Source organism: Colossoma macropomum, unplaced genomic scaffold, assembly GCF_904425465.1.
Source record: "Colossoma macropomum unplaced genomic scaffold, Colossoma_macropomum, whole genome shotgun sequence".
NCBI lineage: Eukaryota > Metazoa > Chordata > Actinopteri > Characiformes > Serrasalmidae > Colossoma > Colossoma macropomum.
The window spans coordinates 14,590,893-14,611,333 of NW_023494804.1; the positions used below are offsets into that span (position 1 = coordinate 14,590,893).

A 20,441-nucleotide genomic window follows, 5' to 3' on the forward strand; every position below is an offset into this window, starting at 1 on the left:
CCCATAGAAAATGTTTCTGTTGGTCCCTAATGATTTTGTAATTTGGCTTTTTTAATGAGTTGATATCACAGTGTAAAGGATCATAATAACAGGTGACCAGTGGCTGAACATGTGTAAAATGTTTTGTGAATAGAATAAAATAATTAACAACATACTGAAGAGTAAAGCAAAAGACAAAACTGAGACTCTGATTTACAGGAGAGAAAGGAAATAAACTTCAGTGAAAAGAGACTCAAAGATTCAGTCATAATATCAAATGAATCACCGATTCACTTCCTCCTGACTGAACGAACACACGTCAGTACATTTTGACAACAGAGACTTACAGGATATATTTCAGGAGGACTGTTGAAATGTATCTGTCTGCCCTGCTGAAAAAGGACCATTGGAAACAATTTGGATTAAAACCTAATGGATTTGATTTCTAATGAGAATTGGCTTAAGGGTTTCAACTGAGACCACTAGTTTCCTGTAGAACACCTTTAGATACATCTAGAATCACTCATTGGTTACTTGTTAACCATTAGGATCCTTTACATGGTGATATCAACCCAATAAAGACAAATTACAGAACCAACAGAAACACTGAATGGTTTCTGTGTTTTTTGTTTTTTTTTTTTTTTTTTTAGCAGGGGAGTCTTGTTGGGATACAAAACTTGTAAGCAAAAAAGCCAAGATCTTTTCCAGTCAATATAGATAGATTATAGATAGATAGATATTAGATATTAGATATTAGAATTATAAATATATCTATGAATTATATATACATGAATATATACACATAATACTATAAATAAAATACATATACGGTATGTTACGTACTGTTAAGAGTATGTGAGAGAATTCGAGTTCTGACCTCAATCCCTCTTGAATAGTTTTTATATAGTTTTATGGACTTACATCTGATTATGTTTAGTCTAAATAATGTTTTTTCCACTATTCTATTGTACACGTTACAATAAACTGATGAGCCACTTTAATTTACTGAATATGAAATGTATTTTACATATTAAATCACATGACAGGGTTTAAATATGACATTCCCTCCCGCGAGTGCCTCAGAACAAGCTTAAAACGGACAAAATGTGCACATTTTAAAATGACATAAATCTGCTCAGTTTGTTTACAGATTCGTGAACGCATCACGGATTCGAATCATTTAAAGAATCGAATCACTAGAAAAGACCCCGTCTGAATGGCAGCCGAGCAGCTGAGAGAGTCCCGCCCCCTCCTGTTTTTCGATAGGCTGTTCTTCATGTAGCTCTTCCCCCGCTGTGTACTGATAGGCCAAGACCACTGTAGGCCCGCCCTCGCTGATCGCTGATTGGCTACGGGGTAGAGGGCGCTGAGGCTGATGGAGGAGAGCGCGGCCATCTTGTTGTGTTTTGGGCCGAGCTGAAGCTGCAGCGGAGAGAGACGGAACGCAGACTAATAAACACAAACAAAACACACAGCAAGCAAACAAGTGCAGCAGACAGCAACAGCAGGACCAAGGCGCAGCAGGTCGGACCCCGCGGTGTCCTGAGGAGCTCCAGGCGGAGGGCAGTCTCTCCGCGGCCCTTCTGTCCCCCGGAGCCCGGAATGAGCGTTCGATGTGGGGGAAGGCGCGCTGTACCGCTCCGCTGCTGCTCATCGCGCTGCTGGGCGCCATCATCACGGAGCCACCGGGCACAGGTCAGTCTACCGCCGGGTACAGGGCAGTCTACACCTGCGTACAGGGCAGTCTACTCCCAGGGCACAGACAGGCAGCAGCGCCGCTGGCCGGTAACCGAGAGCAGGTACAGCCCGTTAGCAGCACGGCTAGAAAGTAAACGGTCCTGTAGTGGAGCTGAGTCTGTTATTAACACAGCAGGCCAGAACAGAAACCCTCAACCTTCAGTACACACTTAAAACCTAACTTAACCCTCTGTACACATTTAATACTCAACACTTAGTACACACTTAGCTCTAAGTACACACTTAGCACTCCGTACACACTTAGCACTCAGTACACACTCACTGTAGGAGCCAGACAAGCAATGTAAACTGTCATAACATCAGGCTGTGCCGTAACACTTACAGTATATCGTACTGTATTCCAATATACCGTACCGTAGTGTAACATCGTACTGTGTCGTATCTTAACATCGTACAGTATTGTAACATATACTGTATTGTATCATAACATCATGTTTTATTGTAACACATCGTACTGTATCGTATCACAACGTCGTATTGTAACATATTGTACTGTACCGTATGTTAACATCGTACTGTTTTAAAACATACCGTACCGTAGTGTAACATATCGTACTGTGTCGTAGCTTAACATCGGACTATATTGTAACATACTGTACTGTATTGTAACATCGTACTGTATCGAATCACATTATACTGTAATGTAACATATCGTAGTGTATCGTATCATAAAGTTGTGCTGTATTGTAACATACCAGAACATATTGTCCTGTCATATCATAATGTTGTACCGTGTTGTAACATATCGTACTGTACCATATCATAACATTGTGCTGTATAGTGACATATCGTACTATACAGTATCATAACAATGTATCGTAATGTATCATATTATTATATTGCATCATAACATATGGTATCACAACATATAATAACGTCATGTGTCATAACACATCGTACAGTGTGGTGAACTGTATAATGAATGCATAAAGGGTTAAAAACTTGATGTTAAAAACCGTAAACTTCAGCTGAAGTGAATGTAGGGCTGTCACTTCGCCTGTAGCTGAAAGTGCTGGTGTTCCGATAGACATCCAAGGTAAATCAGCTGGTTTTGGTGAGACTTTAACTGAGGCTTCGTCTTCAGATGAGCTGAAGAGCTGAACTACACCTGACACAGAGTTTGAAGACTTGTCATCTCTGTACAGCATGTTAGTTTATCACAGGACTGTGATTCCACTGTTTCTGAACGTGATAAATTAATCAGCTAGAGTAGTTAGCCTAGCTTGTGCTAAAGCAGCACAAAACCGGTCGGGCCGCCTCTCCTCAGTCACGAACGCAGCAAAGCGTCCCTGTTAGTGCTCGTGTTCAGACACTCGTGTTTCACATATAATTTATAATTATATAATTTTACTGTTACAACAGAAAAGTGTCATTTGACTGAGTTGTCGGTTTGTGTATTTACTCCATCTTCCTGTGATGGAATGTAACGATTTCAGTTTACGAATACTGACACTGTGAATGATGAACCAAGGACTCCAGTACAGAGCTGAACAATTTGGGGAAAATACTGTGATTTCTCTCATCAGTATTATGATTGGGATTTAAATGCAGTTGTTTTCTATAAATTAATTTCTGTAAAATGCATACATTAAAATACATTTTGGCTAAGAGGAGCAGAATATTCACTTTTTGAACACTGAAAGCGCCAGACTGCCAGATTGTTGGTGGTTGTGATGTCACATATACAGCACAGAGGTGTTTGGTAGTTTCTGATTGTTCACTACCTCGGTGTTATTAGGTTAAATTTCCCCCAAAAATGTTGATAATGTATTCTATAATGAAAATAGCAGCTATTGTGATTTCAAGAAATGGTGGTTTCAGTATGAAATGATTCTTCTTTCAACCCTACTAGAGCAGCTGTACACATCCCTAATATAACACTTTGTGCACTATTATAATGTATCATACAGTATGATGCAGTATCATATTTTACAACGCAAAGAAACTTGTTTATGCATTTATTACAAGCTGTTACATCCTAACAAACACAATACAGAGAGATCATATCACTCCCGTGCTATACAAATAAATATTATAATAATAATAATAATAATAATATTAATAATATCATACTGTATCGTAATGTCTTGTACTTAATCATTTTGTAGTACGGTATAGTACTGTGTCGTATGGTATCATACTGTATTTTACAGCACAGTATTGTACTTTATTGTACTACATCATACAGTATCATAATGTTTTGTGCAGTATTGTACTGTATTGTACAGTATCACACAGTGTCATAATGTATCTCAGTGTCATAATGTATTGTACTATATCATACAGTATCATGATGTATGATACAGTATTGTACTGTAGTGAACTATATTGTAGTGTCATACTGTATTGTACTCTTGTCAAATTGTATTCCAATATATATCATACAGTATTGTACTATAGCGTAGGTACCCCTGTTAACGGCCACCTCAAAACAAAACATCGGGAATCTAAGCAAACTGTAAATAAATGAAAGCACTTTACTCACCCAAATCAGTGTTTTTCGGGAGAGATACGTGTGTAGATTAATGTCCAAGAGTCATTTGACATGATGAGAAAACGTTTTTTTCAATAATAACGTTTTTGTTTACTTTGACACTAGTATCACTAGAACGATGGGGGTCCCCCAATATCGGCCACCTCACTTCCGGTTTTCCGTATCTCATGTTTCAGCCTAAAATTCAGCGTATAAAATTGTAAAAAACATAAAATATATGTATATATTCGTTAGTAAAAGGTGATGTTATTGTATTGTTTCATTATTCAGCTTGATTTGCTTGTTTAACTAAGTATAGAGCACAGCTCTTTGCTGCATGCCTGATTGTGCCAGTCAAATGAGAAATTGCGTTTATGCATCATTCCTACCAGATTCAATACTTTACAATGGTTTACAGTGAGGTTAAGTTTGTCCTCTGTGGGCACCCTTCGCCATATACGTAATACCACCATGGTGGCAAACTTTTTTTTTACCTCAGAGAAGAGAAAGCTAACCGATAAGCTAACTTTCTGCACAGACGAATATCCATCACGGAATGAAAATGAGCTGTGTTCCATGCGGTTTTGTACACGCAGAATTACAACGTTATTAGTAATACTTAAATATTGTTTTCAGATATGATTTTTTGCTAGAATAAAGTTTAAATGCCCTTGTAAGGCGCAAGCTTATGTGTTTTGAATTTCGCCTGAGCAATTGGCGGAGAGAGAGAGAGAGGAATTGCGCAATACGTGCAAGTGGCTGATAATGGGGGACGGCCGATGTTAGGGGTAGCTACGTTATCATACAGTATCATTCTGTATCATACTGTATTGTAATGTATCATACAGTATTGTATAATATTTAATGTATCATACAGTGTCGTACAATATCATAATGTGTCATCATGTATTGTACTGTACTGAACAGTGTTGTAATGTATCATACTGTATTGTCAGAAAACATGCTGTCTGCAGCTTTAAGAGAATATAATATGTTTATAAAGTATAATATGTTTGTTATAACTTTATTAAATCGTGGTTGTGATTAATAATAATAATAATAATAATAATAATTAGGGACAAATGTATAAGACTAATGATGATGGTCTTTATTAATAATTATATAATAGTAAATACTAATTATTTATAGTAAGTTTATAAAAATAGATTGGTCTGTAGAATCTTATTTATATATATATATATATATATTATATATATTAAACACACAAGTCAATGCCATTCATTCAAGCTTGTTCTGTCTTATTAGTGAAAAGTGGAAATGTATAAATATCTGGACTCAAAAGATAACTATCCCAGTTATCAGTATTATTGCAGTATTGTTAAAATGTGCTGAAAATGTTCTAAAACTACTGATACACAAACTGAAATCATTTGTCTTTCCTTTTTTTATATTGAAAACCACAAATAAAATTTGCAGCTGTTTTTGTTTGCCTAAACATTAAAGTATTGACAGAGCCAATACTTAATGTAAACAGATGTAAACGATATTAAATGTGCAGTAACAAAGTTGGCACCATGTGACCACGAAGGGGTCAAATGTTTTAATGTTTTTAATGTTAATTTGGTTCAGTCTCAGTTTACTATCACTGCTTTCCCCCTGATGAGCTGATTTAGGCGCTCAGAATATCCTCATTATTATTTTAATGGTGGAAACATTTTCTGATCAGGACATTTAGACTATCAAACTGTCCTACCTGCAGTTTTAATATGAAGCTGAAGTTGGCTTCCTGTTCGCCAGATTCTTGTTCAGATTTTCCCATTCCATGTTAAATGGTGCAGCGGTTACATTCTGGCTCCTCAGGCGTTATAATTACTGCCGCACCTTTTGAGGAATGGGCAGATTCGTACAAGAAACTGGTGAATAAGAGGCTTCATAGTTTTAATGCTGGTAGTATTTTTGATTGAGAATTAAGCTGTCAGAACATTCTGCAGTTTTGTGTACGGAGCTACTTACAGATATGCGCTCCGGTGGGATACGGTTTTCTCTGATGCAGAATAAACCCGCACTGTATGCTGTGTCTGGGGGACTGATGCCAATTGTGGACAGAATTCAGCATGTGTTTTTCAAAGTGTGGTAATCAGCCACAGTTTTCATGATAATAAAAATCTGTAGTTTTACTAAGAAACCAGTAACTGTTTCATCACTGCTGTATAGATTAGATAGAGTTAGTATTGGAATCAGGTATCAGGTATCCATATCGGAAAGGAAAAAGTGTTATCGGTGCATCCCTAATAATAATAACAACAATATCTGTATTTATAGAGCACTTTTCATGCTGGTGGCAGCTCAGAGTGCTTTACAGACAGGAGATAAAACATAACATAAACAGAAGAAGCTATGAGTATTGATGTACAATCACATAAGACAATAACACAGATCATATTAAAGAGATAAAGAACAAAGAGACATAGACTTTTAATGAAGCACTGAGTTAAAGAGCTGCGTTTTCAGATGTTTATTAAAAGTGAGCTCTGAGCTTGACTGTCTAATAAAAGGTGAACTGAGCTCCACAGTTTAGAAGCAGAATAACAGAAAGAGTCTCTCCACGTTTTCTGTATTTCACAGAAGGTGTTTCCAGAAGGTCAGTATCTGTGTTATGTACGTTATTGTGTGTGTATATTTACGTTGTGGTTGGTGTGTTGGGTTCAACCAGAATAACAAGCTCTACCAGAACCATCTGATTCTGCTGTTTAAGATTCGCTGCTGAGAGAGTTAACGCTGCACTCACTCCATTCAGTATTAATAAACAGCATAAATGATTGTATACAGCCAGTGAATGTAAATGTAAATCTGTGTGTTTGATTCGACTTTCACTCCTTACAGAGCGTCTCTCATTTGCCGTCCTTCACTGAAACCACATAATCATCAGAGTAAAGTGGGTGGGGAGGGGGCGTGGCTTATGACATGGACACACTAACTCTCAAATGATCTAATCCAGGAGATGAGAGAGTTTAGATTTACTGAACTAGATGTTGTTTTGTTAGAGGTGCCTGGACTTTTGTACACTGTTGTGTGTGTGTGTGTGTGTGTGTGTGTGTGTGTGTGTGTGGTCAGTGTAACAGGTGTTGGTGAGTGAGGAGGTTAGAGGGTTAGTGGTGTTAGTGTCTGCTGCAGTTACTGAGCTCTAAGGCTGATGGGTCTAATCCACATACTGCCCCCCCCTCACACTCCACCCAGCCCCCCCAGAGTGGACAGAACAGTGGCTCTGATTTACACCCCAAACACAAACTGAGCTGAAGACCAGCTGAAAGACATTTGCTGTTTTAAGATCCAGCAGGGCTGAATGATATTTAAAGACATTTTCACGCTAAACGATACTTATCATAACTTTCTGACACAGTGCAGTAATACAACCACATATAAAACTGATTAAACTCTGACTGCATTGACTTCTATTCAACATTCACATTCGGCACTAATTAAGCAGCACAGATTTCTCTTCTCTCTTAATGAAGCATATAATCACTTAATGTTCTTTACCTACTGACGAGATCTGTAATATACTCAGAAATACAGCTTGGCAATATGACCGTATTTGTCCTTACCATAATAAATTAGAGTATGCTTTTCTGTGTATGTTGTGGAAATCTGCTACATGACGCTACAATGTGTGAAGCGCACAGCGCGTCCAGTGTGTGGTGGTCTTTAGTGTTGTTTTTTTTTTGTTTTTTTTTCCCCTTTTCAGTGTTTTTCTCCTCCTGATTTCATACAGTACACTCTTAAAAATGATGGTGCTTCAAGGGTTCTTTAATAAAGAAAACTATGAACACTCAAAGAATCCTTTGTGTGACTAAATGGTTCTCTGCATGGTGGAAAGATTTTTCAGGTTGAAGGAGAATGTGTTGTATGTAGTTCTATATAGAACCTTTTCGAAAAGGGTTCTAAATAAAGAACCAAAAAGGGCTTTGCTATTGTAACAAGCTTTATATCATAAAAATAGCAGAACCCTTTTTGGTGCTATATAGAACCATCTATAGCACAATCTCCAACAGTCTGAAGAACAATGATGCAGAGAACCCTTTAATTATGCAAAGGGTTCTTTGAGTGTTCATTGTTCTATATAGAACCATTGTCTTTATTAAAGAGCCCCAGGTTTAAAGTAACTGGATATCAGTTCTAGTATCGTTCGATTTTATCGATTTTATATAAATGTTATATCGGTCAGGACGAACTGCAGGCCCTGACTAAACTTAGCGTTCTTTGAGTGGTCAGATTGCCGTGTGGTCAGTCGGACAGGTGGTGAGGTCATCAGGGTCATGCACAAAACCACACACAGCCTGCTGCTGTTTACTTTCCGTCTCCTGTTTCTGGAGGAGCCGTTCTGCTCACGTCTGCTCTGACCCTGACAGTTCTGACCTACTGTTATCAGTCAGCTGAACTTCAGTCCATGTTTGTAGAGAACGGAGTCTGTTTACACGCAGAGATTTTTGCTGATCCGACTGAATTTATTCTGATTACAGCTGAAGACTGAGGTGTTTATGCTCACTCTCAACAGTCTGATAGAAATCTCTGTTTACATGCACACTAAAAGTAATCTGATCCAAAATTAGGCACATGCGTAGAGAACTTTGTTCACACAGAAGGTAAAAGTGGCCCAAATCTGATCTTTTTCTTTATATGTGACAGAGATGTGTCTGTGTGAACAGCAAAAATCTGACACTTTCAATTCCGATTTGGGACACTTTCATATGTGGTACTGAAATCCGTTACATATCTGATGTGCAGCAGTGTGACTCAGTCTGAACAGCCAGATCGAAATTCATGCGACTTTTACGTCAATTCAACTCGACGTTCGTCATAATTTTGGGCTGCTGAGACCTCATAAACATTTAGGCTGATGTTTCTGTGATTCAGTGAGAAAATCAGATTTGAGCCACTTTCATTTGCAATGTGAATGCAGCCTTAGTGTAGCCCAGGGGACATCAACATGCAGCTCTTTTACTGCCCTGTTGTGGCTCGACAGCAGAATTAGATTTTTAGGTACAAATAAAATAATCCTCCTCTGCAGCAAAATAAAGCTCTGCTTTTACAATAAAAGTTTCCTGCCGGAGATGCGAGAAAAGTGGTTATGGCTGAGCTAAAGATTAAAACAGAGCAAAGTGAGTCTGCGTTTTCGTTTATTTTATATTTTTAGGTTATACTAGGACATTAGCACATGCTATGACATATTTACAGCTAAGATGGTGAAACAGACATAAAATGTTGTGGCTCCCAAGATGGTTAGATTTTTGTTGAAAGGACAAAATGGCTCTTCTTAACATTTGGGTTGCAACCACTGGTGTAGACGTTACCATGACGTAGCATCACGTAGCATCACGAGTCCAGTCAGAGTGGGACGAGTAGCAGTAAGCAGTGCTTGTGTTTTTAATTACTTTAAAATGATGTCAAACTCAGGAAAACATACTTCACATGTAATTAGTAGTTAATGTAGTTTAAAGAAGGGCGATAGGGAGACGTTAGGGGTGGGAATCTCTAGGCACCTCACGATTCGATTTGATTACGATTCAGAGGGCTGCGATGCGATTATAAAAAGATTATCGATGCATCTCGATGCATCTTTTTTTTCTATACATGATTTCTATTTTCTCACTGTGTGAGGACCTGGTACTTTTAAAGCAAAGTATTTTTAATGATCCATAATGCATTTATGTCCAATATCTTTTATTAATAAAACAAATGGAAGTGATGTGGCAAGTGAACTGGAAAGCTCTTATTAACTGCTCTTGTTTGGAGACGCTGCTGCCACTCATCTGTGATAAAAATGCGCTGTTATGGTGAAATAAGATCCAGTGGTAATGGATGACCATGCAGCACGTTATAGCCGTCCTGCCCGTTTTCTTTAGTGATTTTATAACTTTGCTTTTGGTCTCGTGGTAGAGAGTTGGGGGGGGGTGGGGTCGCTTTGTCAGTAAAATATCTTCGAGACAGGGCGTGTGCAACATAGCGTGAAAGCCCTGTTTTTCAACGACTGAGAATTGGCGTGCAGACTGCAGGTCACCTAGCAACGAGGTTTCGCTTGGCTAGTAGCAAACGAAAAAGGAAAAGAGAAAGACAGACGAACATTTGGAGATGAATGGACTTATTCGGATTTATAAGCAGCGCAGTTGGTTTCCTGATACGTTAAATCTGCAACGAGAGACTGTCAAACACTTAAAATGCTGCGAAGATGAAGTCGCTTCTCTTTCTAATTTTCCCGTTCCACCTTAAATGGTGCCGCATTTACCTTCGGCGCCTCAGGCATAATTTAAGGTGGCACGGGAAAGTTCAGCAAGAAGCCGGCGAGTGAGAAGCGAATTCAGCCTCGTAAAACAGCCGAAAGCTAAAAGACATTTTACAAGAAACTATTCAACTTTTGAGGAAAGTTTTCTGGCGGAGATGGAAGAAAAGCAGCTATAGCTGAAGCTTAAAGCAGAACAGAGCAAGTCCGCGTTTTCGTTTATATTGTTTAGTCTATACTAGGACATTAACACATACTGAGACATACTGGACATTAAATGTTGTGGCCCCCAAGGTGGTTTGATTTTTGTTGAAAGGACAAAATGGCTCTTCTTAACATTTGTGTTGTGACTCCTGACCTAACCTGGCTTTTAATGCAGAGGGAGCCGGTCGGATTTCTCACTCATCCAGTTGTGTTTTTGTTATGTGCCGCCACAGGCTGTCCGGGCGCTGCACTTACCCACTTCCAAGTTCCGCCCTTTGCGTTCCGTCAACATTACGTTATAAATTAAATATTTAGAAAATCGATTCTTGACGTAGAATGAATCGATTCAGAATCGTCCACGTCCGCATCGCGATGCATCTAAGAATCGTTTTTTTCCCGCACCCCTAGAAGACGTCATGATCTGAGACACATAAGCTGGATGCCCGTCCCACTGCCATCTTTTAAAAGCATAAACTTTGTCTCCTCTGCAGACCATGTTGAATGCTGTAAACTTTCACTGTGACGTGAACGCGCATGCGCAGAACATACTTAAACTTTCAGACTGGGAATGTAATCAGATCAGTAATCAGTAGGATGATTTAGGCATGCAGTTAGCATCATGCTAATTGGTGGGGTAAAAGCTTCAATTACTTGTTAGCAGCATTAGCTTCAGCGCTAAAGCTACACAAGGAAACATCGCCAAACGTCTCGACTGACTGTAACTGGTCATGTTGCTTTAATTCTGTATGACTGTGTGCTGATCTCTCCCGCAGGTGGGCGGGTAGCTGTAGCACGGCTGCTCTCAGGTAAGAGACTCGTCACTGCTGCTGATTTTACAGTGAAGTTACAATAAAGATTTTAACCCTTTTGTTTCCAACCTGTATATAACGATATATGTCGTTGTGTGCACACTAGAGCAGCGCTGCAACCCCGGGCAGTTCGCCTGTCGCAGTGGGAAGATGCAGTGCATCCCGCTGGCCTGGCAGTGTGACGGCTGGACTGCCTGCGAGGACAAAAGTGACGAACTGGATTGTCCACGTATGTATAATTCAGCTATTTGAGTATGTTCTTAAAGTTTCAGCATTTTTTACATTAGGGATGTAACTATTAGTTTTCTGTGTTCAAATGTTGATTCTGTTAAGTCTGTTCTACACAGATAGGCAGAAAGTGTTTGTGCTTATACAAGCAAAATATATCATTAGAATACAGCGTTTGATTGACAGGAGTGCCTGATTGGCAGTGAAAATTCAAACAAAGTGAATCAGGATTGCAAATGCAAATACAAACACATGTTGTATTTGAATTTAAAATATATCTTACATAATGCAGTTATAAATACACAGTTAAATTAGCATTTTAAAATTTGCATTTGAATAAACACACACACAAAACCTGCTACTGCATATTTCTAACTGTGTTTCTTCTGTCCTCAGCTATGAAGGAGGCGCGTTATCGCTATGGAAACAGTTTTGAGCAGGTGGAGGATGTGATGGGCGTGGCTCAGCCAGTGCGCTTCAACAGTGAGTCCTACAGGGGGCGTTGCTCTACTGTAGCTTAAAGCACACTTCTGCACATTTTAGTACACAATAACTGTTTATTTACTGGGTTTAAATTTTATATTTAAAGTCAAATTAGCAAAAATAGTGCACTGAATTTAGCAGAAAGTTGTTATTTGACCAGGTGCACCCAAACTTCTGCACGTGACTGTCGCTTAAACTCTGCGCTGTGTAGTGTTTAAAGGCTGTTTCACTGTCTAATAGGGTTAAATTAAAAAATGGACAGAGGAAACAACTTTTTTATTTTTTATCCTTTTAGTTTTTTGTCTGACAGATTATATGCGGTAAAGCTCAGAGTGTTTATCTCTTATCAGGAATGTTGTATACTGCTGGAATATTTAATTAAAAAAAGGTGGTGGTGGTGGTGTTGTTGTCATTGTTAATGTTGTTTAGTTGTTCTAAGCTCTGATTCTGCTGTGTCCTGCAGAGAAGTGTCCGAGCGGTTGGCATCACTACGAGAAGACGGCGAGCTGTTATAAAGTATATCTGCGGAATGAGAACTACTGGCAGGCGGTGGAAACGTGTCAGAGAGTGAACGGCTCGCTCGCCACCTTTGTCACCAACGAGGAGCTGCAGTTCATCCTCAAGATCGAGGTGGACTTTGACGAAAAAGTGTGTGAACGCAAAGACCAGTGCAAGTAAGTGCACTTCACACGAGGCACACGATATAAACAGAGGAAGAACGGTGAGCTATGCTAAGCTGGAACAGCCAATAAACAACCAGCAGCACCGCGTTTAACAAAATTCAATCCCACGCAGTTTTAATTTTCCATTCACCCTAAATAGGCATCAGTTACATTCTGGCGCCTCACGTTTGAATTTTCCGTTCCACCTTAAATGGTGTAGAATGTAACTGTGTTATTATGTAAACTGCCGTGAGTGATGATGTTCTCTGTGTATTTTATCTGTGCAGTTTTTGGGTGGGGTATCAGTACGTCATCACTAACCAGAGTCGCTCCCTGGAGGGCCGCTGGGAGGTGGCCTACAAAGGTCAGTGCTGGTGTTTAACATCTCATGCTTTACTGAGATAGGAGCTCTCATTAAAGCTTATGTTTTTTAAATAAGGGAGTTTGATGAAGGCTTATTGTTCTGAATTTTTCATTAGATTTTATTTTTATTTAGGTTTTTTGTTTTGGCGTTTGAGTTCAGTTAGTTTCGGTTACTCTTAGAGGTGCATTAATATTTTTTTATTTTCTAAACAGTTTTAGTTTAGATTTTATTTTCAGAACAGTAATAGTTTTAGTTTAGTTTTTTCTATGTATTTATAGGTTTAGTTTACCTTTTATTTTCTGAACAGTAGCAGTTTTAGTTTTTTTTTCTGAGCAGTAGCAGTTTTGGTTTAGTTTTTAATTTTCTGAACAGTGATAGTTTTAGTATTTTCTGAACAGTAACAGTTTTAGTTTAGTTTGTATTTTCTGAACTGTAATAGTTTTAGTTTAATTTATATTCAGGTTTAGTCTTCAGTATTCTGATGAACGCTTTGATAGCTGTGGTATTTAATAAGTGCATAATAAAATGAACACAGCAGTGACTCAGTGCCTGAGCTCAGCTCGGCTCCAGCTTTCCTTAAATACTAAACATACAAACACACTTATAAACTCTTCATTCACTGAAAAAAAAACTTAATTCTGTTTTTCTATTGGTTTTCCATTTGTCAATTAACGTTATAGTGTTGATTCAATTGTTGTTTTGAGAAATATCTTATTAATTTTATTACAGTTAACAAGCACATTTTATATGCAAATATTCACGTTAGTGACCATTTTAGTGGACAATAGTAACTCTGGTTTGATGTGGTATGTAAACACTGTTTAAATTAAAAACATACTGCTCACTCCTCATTATATAAAGTCCCATACATGGAACATCGTGATAGTTTGGGTGAGAAGATAGTGTCAGCCTGGAGAAGCCTGAGTATCTGTTTTTATTATTTTATTGTTATGTTTAAGCCCATTGGTAGACTTATTGGATTTCTAAATCCATTGCCCTCTCAGTCCATAAGAGGGTGCTGAGATGTTGATTTGCGGTGAGGCTGAGGCTTCAGTCAGGAGTGTCAGTGTCTGAGTCACAGTGAAAAGGACTGAGGTCATGTGAATGAAGTATAAACGTCATTACATAAATTTGGCACGAAATGTATCATGGTGTAAATATCACAGTATCGTAGCGTGATGTTGTATTGTGACAAAAAGATGATGATAACGATGATGTCAATGTGTCTCCCAGGTTCTTTGCAGGTGTTCCTGCCCCCGGAGGGTTTGACCAGTTTTTCGGAGGTCAGTCCGACGCAGGAGAGCGTGTTCTGCGCTCAGCTTCAGCGCTTCCAAAACAAAAACATTAACGAGCACGGTCTGCACAGCTGGCACGCCGAGAACTGTTACAAGAAGTTCCCCTTTCTCTGCAAGAGGAGTACGCTCACACACACACACACACACACTGACGCACACACACCTGTGCACCAGGGGTGCACAGACTTTGTAGTGGGCCGAGAGCAAAAATGACACAATTATATACGAACAATGAAGGTAGGCAGGCCGGTCAGTATTGAAAGCCTCACTCTTTCTCTCTCTCCTTCTCCCTGTGTCTGTAGGGCAGACGTGCGTGGATATAAAGGACAACGTGGTCAGTGAGGGTTATTACTTCACTCCTAAAGGAGATGATCCGTGTCTGAGCTGCACCTGCCATGACGGAGAGCCCGAGATGTGTGTGGCTGCGCTGTGTGACCGACCGCAGGGGTGCACACACTTCCGCAAAGACCCCAAAGAGTGCTGCAAATTCACCTGCCTTGATCCAGGTAACAATCACACCTCTAAACAGACCCAGTAACCTCCACACAGACCCAGTAACCTCCACAGAGAGCCAGTAACCTCCACACTGACCTAGTAATCTCCACACAGAGACACAGTAACCTGCACGCAGAGACCCAGTAACCTCCAAACACAGACCCAGTAACCTCCATCACACAGACCAAGTAACCTCTACACAGAGACCTGGTACCTTCAAACAGAGACCCAAGAACATCCACAGAAACCCAGTGATGCCCATAGAGACCCAATAACCTCTACACACAGATCCAGTAACCTCTACACACAGAGTCCCAGTAACCTCCCCACAGAGTCCCAGTAACTTCTACACACACACAGTAACCTCTACGAGACAGACCCAGTAACCACACAGAGAGCCAGTAACCTCCACACTGACCTAGAAACCTCCCCACAGAGACCCAGTAACCTCCATGCAGACCCAGTAACCTCTACACACAGAGACCCAGTAACCTCCATACAGAGACCCAGTACCTTCACAGAGAGACCCAATAACTTTCACACAGACCCAATAACCTTCACGCAGACCCAGTAACCTCCACACAGAGACCCAGTACCTTCACACAGAGATCCAATAACTTTCACACAGACCCAGTAACCTTCACGCAGAGACCTAGTAACCTTCACGCAGAGACCCAGTAGCCTCCATGCAGAGACTCAATAACCTCTACACAGATTCAATAACCTCCACACAGAGACCAAGTAACCTCCACCCAGAGACCCCATAACCTCCATCCAGACCCAGTGACCCCCACAGAGACCCAGTAACCTCCATCACACAGACCAAGTAACCTCTACACAGAGACCCAGTAACCTCCACACAGACACCCAGTAACCTCCACGCAGAGACCCAGTAACCTCCACACATAGACCCTGTAATATATTCTGCGGGTCTAGCTGAACAGTTAATCATAATTTACACTCAGGATCTTTCTCTGAGAAACCCACACGTATTTTTGCACATTTTGCACAAATGCACATCAGTACACTTCTGTCTCTGGTTCATTCTGTATTTATTGACTGTTTATTGTTTTCTGTACTTACTATGTGTATGTCATCTGTTAACGCATTAGTCCATATGCACTCAGGTCCTTTTCTTAATGTTTGTGCACCAGAGAGGCAGAGCGAGTGTGTCTCGCTGTACTGTATGTGTATAATGACAGTGCAGTTTCGTTTAATGGTATTTGTAATTGTAAGTAGATGGTAGGTGGTGCTCTTGGCGTGCCCTGCTGATGGTGAGCTCTGTTTTAACGGTAGTGACGGTGCTGTGTGTTTCAGACGGCAGCAGCCTGTTCGACTCCATGGCCAGTGGGATGCGTCTGATCGTCAGCTGCATCTCGTCCTTCCTCATCCTCTCCCTGCTGCTCTTCATGGTGCACCGTCTGCGGCAGCGCAGACGAGAGAGGATAGAGACGCTGATCGGAGGAAACCGTGAGTTCAAATAAAACATTATGACAGAGACATTACGAGTGAACAAATCACATATATTTTGGCAAAAGTAAAGAGATAGAGACATTAAAATACAATAAAGTAAAAAAGAAAAAGCATTAAAAACTCTGCTTTGTTTTTTTTCTGCAGTGCATCATTTTAACTTGGGCCGGCGCGTGGCCGGGTTCGATTATGGTCCGGATGCGTTCGGGACGGGCCTGACGCCGCTGCACCTGTCTGATGATGGAGAGGGCGGGGCTTTCCACTTCCAGGAGCCGCCGCCCCCTTATGCTGCGTACAAATACCCCGACATCCAGCACCCAGACGACCCGCCCCCTCCATACGAGGCGTCAATCAACCCTGACAGCATCCTATACGTGGACCTCGGTACGTTCGATGGGGTGGGATAGAGGGGAAGTGGACGGGGCATTGGGTATATCTTATAAATTAATGCTTCGCCCACAGAGGCACTGTTACTGCCGCCCACACTAACATTATATCACCCTGATAGATGATCTGACACCTGGTCTGTCCTGACAGTGACGTTTTTCACACAGACAACATAAATATCATTGTAAATCACTCTAAATGAAGGTCCTGTGATACAAACTGAAGAAACCTGAGTGGAGCAGCTGTTGATCAGACATTGATCAGCTATTGATCAGACCACATAATGTATCTCAGTAGTCATTAATAGAGATGCACCGAAACATTTCAGTTAAAAGAGGAGAAAGATAAACAACTGAGAGATTAAACAGTCTTTCTCTCTCTCTCTCTCTCTCTCTCTCTCTCTCTCTCTCTCTCTTTTTTCTTCTTTCTTAAATTATGACTGTTACAAAAATTACAGCTGGTAAAAACAGCCAACCAGAAACTTTCTCCCACCATCCCATGAGAGATTTGTGAAATGTTTCACTGTTTGGCAAGTGTTTTTGTCGTGTTCTGACCATAAAGAATAGTTTAAAACAGCAACTGACCACTCAGGAGCAAAAATCAGCCTTCAAACGAACGATATCGAACGATATGAAACTTTTTTTATCGCCCAGCTCTACATGTACCCGTTAAATGAATATGGATATGCAATAAATCTCTCTCTCTCTCTCTCCTCTCTCTCTCTCTCTCTCTCTCCTCTCTCTCTCAGGTCGGACTGGGCTGAATCTATCTGCACCTCAGATGGGTGGAGAAGGGGGCGGCCTCTGCAGACCTCTCCAAGTCCCGCCCCCAGTCCTGTCTCTGCGACCAGACCACGCCCTGGAGGAGAGAGCGGAGTCTGTTGACAGCAGTACCCTGCTGGTGGCTCCAGACACGCCCACAGAGACACATGACATCACCCACAGCTCCGCCCCCGATTCCTCCTGCCCCACCTCCCTCAGTACGGTGGTGTGAGGAGCAGGAAGGGCCAGGGCTTTTGGGGCAGAGCTTTTTAACAGCTCAAGAACAGTATGAGCGGACTGAGTGTGCTCAGAAAGGAAACACTACAGACTCGAACATTAGAGCATGATGGGATTTGGGGGGCGGGGATTTTGAGCACAGGGGCTTTTCAGAGGCGTGGCCTCCAGCTTGTTATGTAAATACAGTCACTGCTCCTCAGTTTACCCATTTTTCATTGTTTTCATCTGAGCATGTGGCAATGGCACCCCCTGCTGGATCTTGAACAAATTACATTCTGAAGCTTGTTTCTACACCTGGAATATTTTCTCTGCAGCTCTGACCAGACTGACCCAGACTGACCTGCCCATTCAGACCCCGCTAATGCTAACACTGACCCTGCTAATGGTAACACTGACCATGCCTTCTGCTGCATCTCCTGACCTTCATACTGTCTCCATCTGTGCTCTTGCTCCTCCTACCGACCCTCCACCTGGGACAACCTGTTTCTGGAACAGAGCTTCAGCATCTGCATGCTACGTCTCTTTCTGCATCACATCCTCCTCAGGTGAAGAGCACAGTGGAGTTGTGGGTAAGCAGGTGGGTTTGGATCTGCAGTGAGTACAAATATGAATTCAAACACTGTAGCAGTGAAGCATCACCACCAGGTAAAAGTCCTTCAGCCTGAAGCTTTGGAGCTTCTGAGAGCTCTGGAGCTTTATGACTTTGGATTTTTGGCCCTGGAGGTTTGGAGGTTTGGAGAGTTCTAGAGCTTTGAAGCTTCAGCTCCAGAGCTATATAACGTCTGATCTTTGCCTCTGGAGCTTTGGAAATTTGACAGGGAGGTACATAAAAGTTTTAACTGACTTGATTGACACTAATTTAAACTTCAGAACCTGCACTGATTCACACAGGAGACTCCAACACTGCAGCATTCAGAGCAGCTTTCAAGCAGTTTTGAAGATCTGGAGCTTTTTGAAGCCGTCTGAATGAGCTCTGTGGAGTCATGCTCTAATGCTGATTAGGACCTGATGAGACATTGGCTGAATCTGAAGCTCCTCTCTTCTCCCTTCACATTGTGCTGTAGGAGTTAGGAAGCGCTCTGTATGCCCAGCTGTGCAAACGCTGCTGAAGCCCAGACAGCTGTTTGTCTGCGCTGTTCGGATTCAGAAGCCTGTATTCTGGGTTCTGTGTTGTGCACTTCGTTGGGAGCAGAGAGCCATTTGGGACGGAGCCGCAGAGTTTGAGTCTGGTCTGGTTTGTGATGAGTGAGGTTTAGCGTTAATTTGTGTGTTTTAGAAAAACGTTGTTGTAGTTGTTTTGATGTTTATTACAGACGGTTCAGCATTTTTTTCTTACTTGTCATTAAGTGTACATATATTTACACACGATTATGATGGATAGAAAACGGTCAAAATTCAGAATTTTTTAAGTTTTGGGCAGGAGTTAACTTGCCCCTCACTTCCCTTTCCCATTTTTAGAAATGATTATAATAATTATAAAGGAATATAGAAATTAATCTTTTTCTCCTAAAAGTCCCTGTATGAGTCAAATTTGGATTTTTTTCAGTGTAAAAGTTCCTGTATGACATGGATTTTTATTTCTCCAATTTAGAGGTCCCTGTATGAGATGGATTTTTGTTTCTCTAGTTTAAAAGTCCCTGTATGAGATGGATTTTTGTTTCTCTAGTTTAAAAGTCCCTGTATGAGTTGGATTTTTGTTTCTCCAGTTTAAAAGTCTCCTATGAGACTGGCTTTTACTTGCTCAGTTTAAAAGTCCCTGTATGAGACTGTTTTTTTATTTCTTTAGTTTAAAAGTCTCTGTATGAGAGAGATTTCTTTTTTCAGTTTAAAAGTCCCTGGTTTTATAGAAGAGTGGATGCTGATTGATTTGTAAAAAAACAGAAAATCACAAATTGGACTTCATTGGACTTGGACAATCATTTCAGGGGCGTTTGGCTTTCTGACCCACGGGCTGGACTCCTGCGGCACCAGCACTGAAACGACGGACGTTTTCCCTCCAGCTGCCCTGTTTACTGTCCATCACTCTGACACTACTGTTCATCTTCTGCTCTACGTCCTCTGACCGGTCAGCTCAGACAATCTTCAGCAGATGGTGTTTTTCCTCGGTGGTGATGAAGTGCACGGTGCTGCGATGGAGTCTGTACAAAACTGAGAGTCACTGAAACGGTTTTAAACTTTGTTTTCGTAGCTGCTGTGCATGTTTTCGCTCTTTTGGCATGTAGAGTTTTATTCTGTCCGGTTCCCTCACCGCTCAGCCGCAGAAACGTTTGAAGTAGATCATTTGTAGTGATGCAATAAAAAAAAATGTTTAATGTAAAAATGCTACAATTGATGAGTTTAATCTCTATTTTATTTCAGTTTTTAATGTAATTCGTTTTGGTTTTTGTTTGTTTTGTTTTTGTCAGGGGTTTCACGTTTTACTCTGATATAGATGTACATCTAATCAAAAGCCAAATAAACTCCAGTGAAGGATGGTGAAGGCCACGCTGAGTGATGTTGAGTTTCTTTTTAACAGAAAATTATTTTCTCTTCTAAACAATGATGAGGCTAAATCTGATCTCAGCATTTACTGAATAATAACGCTCTACTGATTTAGAA

The 20,441-nt window shown here is 40.7% G+C and overlaps 1 protein-coding gene across 1 annotated transcript; it reads left to right on the forward strand.

Moving 5' to 3' along the window:
• The first annotated feature begins 1,343 nt into the window (after positions 1–1,343).
• dgcr2 (DiGeorge syndrome critical region gene 2) lies at positions 1,344–20,327 on the forward strand. Its single transcript, XM_036594489.1, has 11 exons — positions 1,344–1,674; positions 11,426–11,458; positions 11,568–11,690; positions 12,086–12,172; positions 12,636–12,846; positions 13,122–13,198; positions 14,432–14,614; positions 14,796–14,999; positions 16,306–16,458; positions 16,606–16,842; positions 17,594–20,327. The coding sequence occupies exons 1-11, from the start codon at positions 1,593–1,595 to the stop codon at positions 17,836–17,838; spliced, it is 1,635 nt and encodes a 544-aa protein (XP_036450382.1). The 5' UTR covers positions 1,344–1,592; the 3' UTR covers positions 17,839–20,327.
• Positions 20,328–20,441: the final 114 nt, after the last annotated feature.

Excerpts from the sequence above, each read along its gene's own strand:
- dgcr2 (XM_036594489.1), top strand. The coding sequence starts at position 1,593 with ATGTGGGGGAAGGCGCGCTGTACCGCTCCGCTGCTGCTCATCGCGCTG. Across the intron at positions 14,615-14,795 it reads CCCCTTTCTCTGCAAGAGGA|GGCAGACGTGCGTGGATATA; the intron begins GTACGCTCACAC and ends CTGTGTCTGTAG. Across the intron at positions 16,843-17,593 it reads CATCCTATACGTGGACCTCG|GTCGGACTGGGCTGAATCTA; the intron begins GTACGTTCGATG and ends TCTCTCTCTCAG.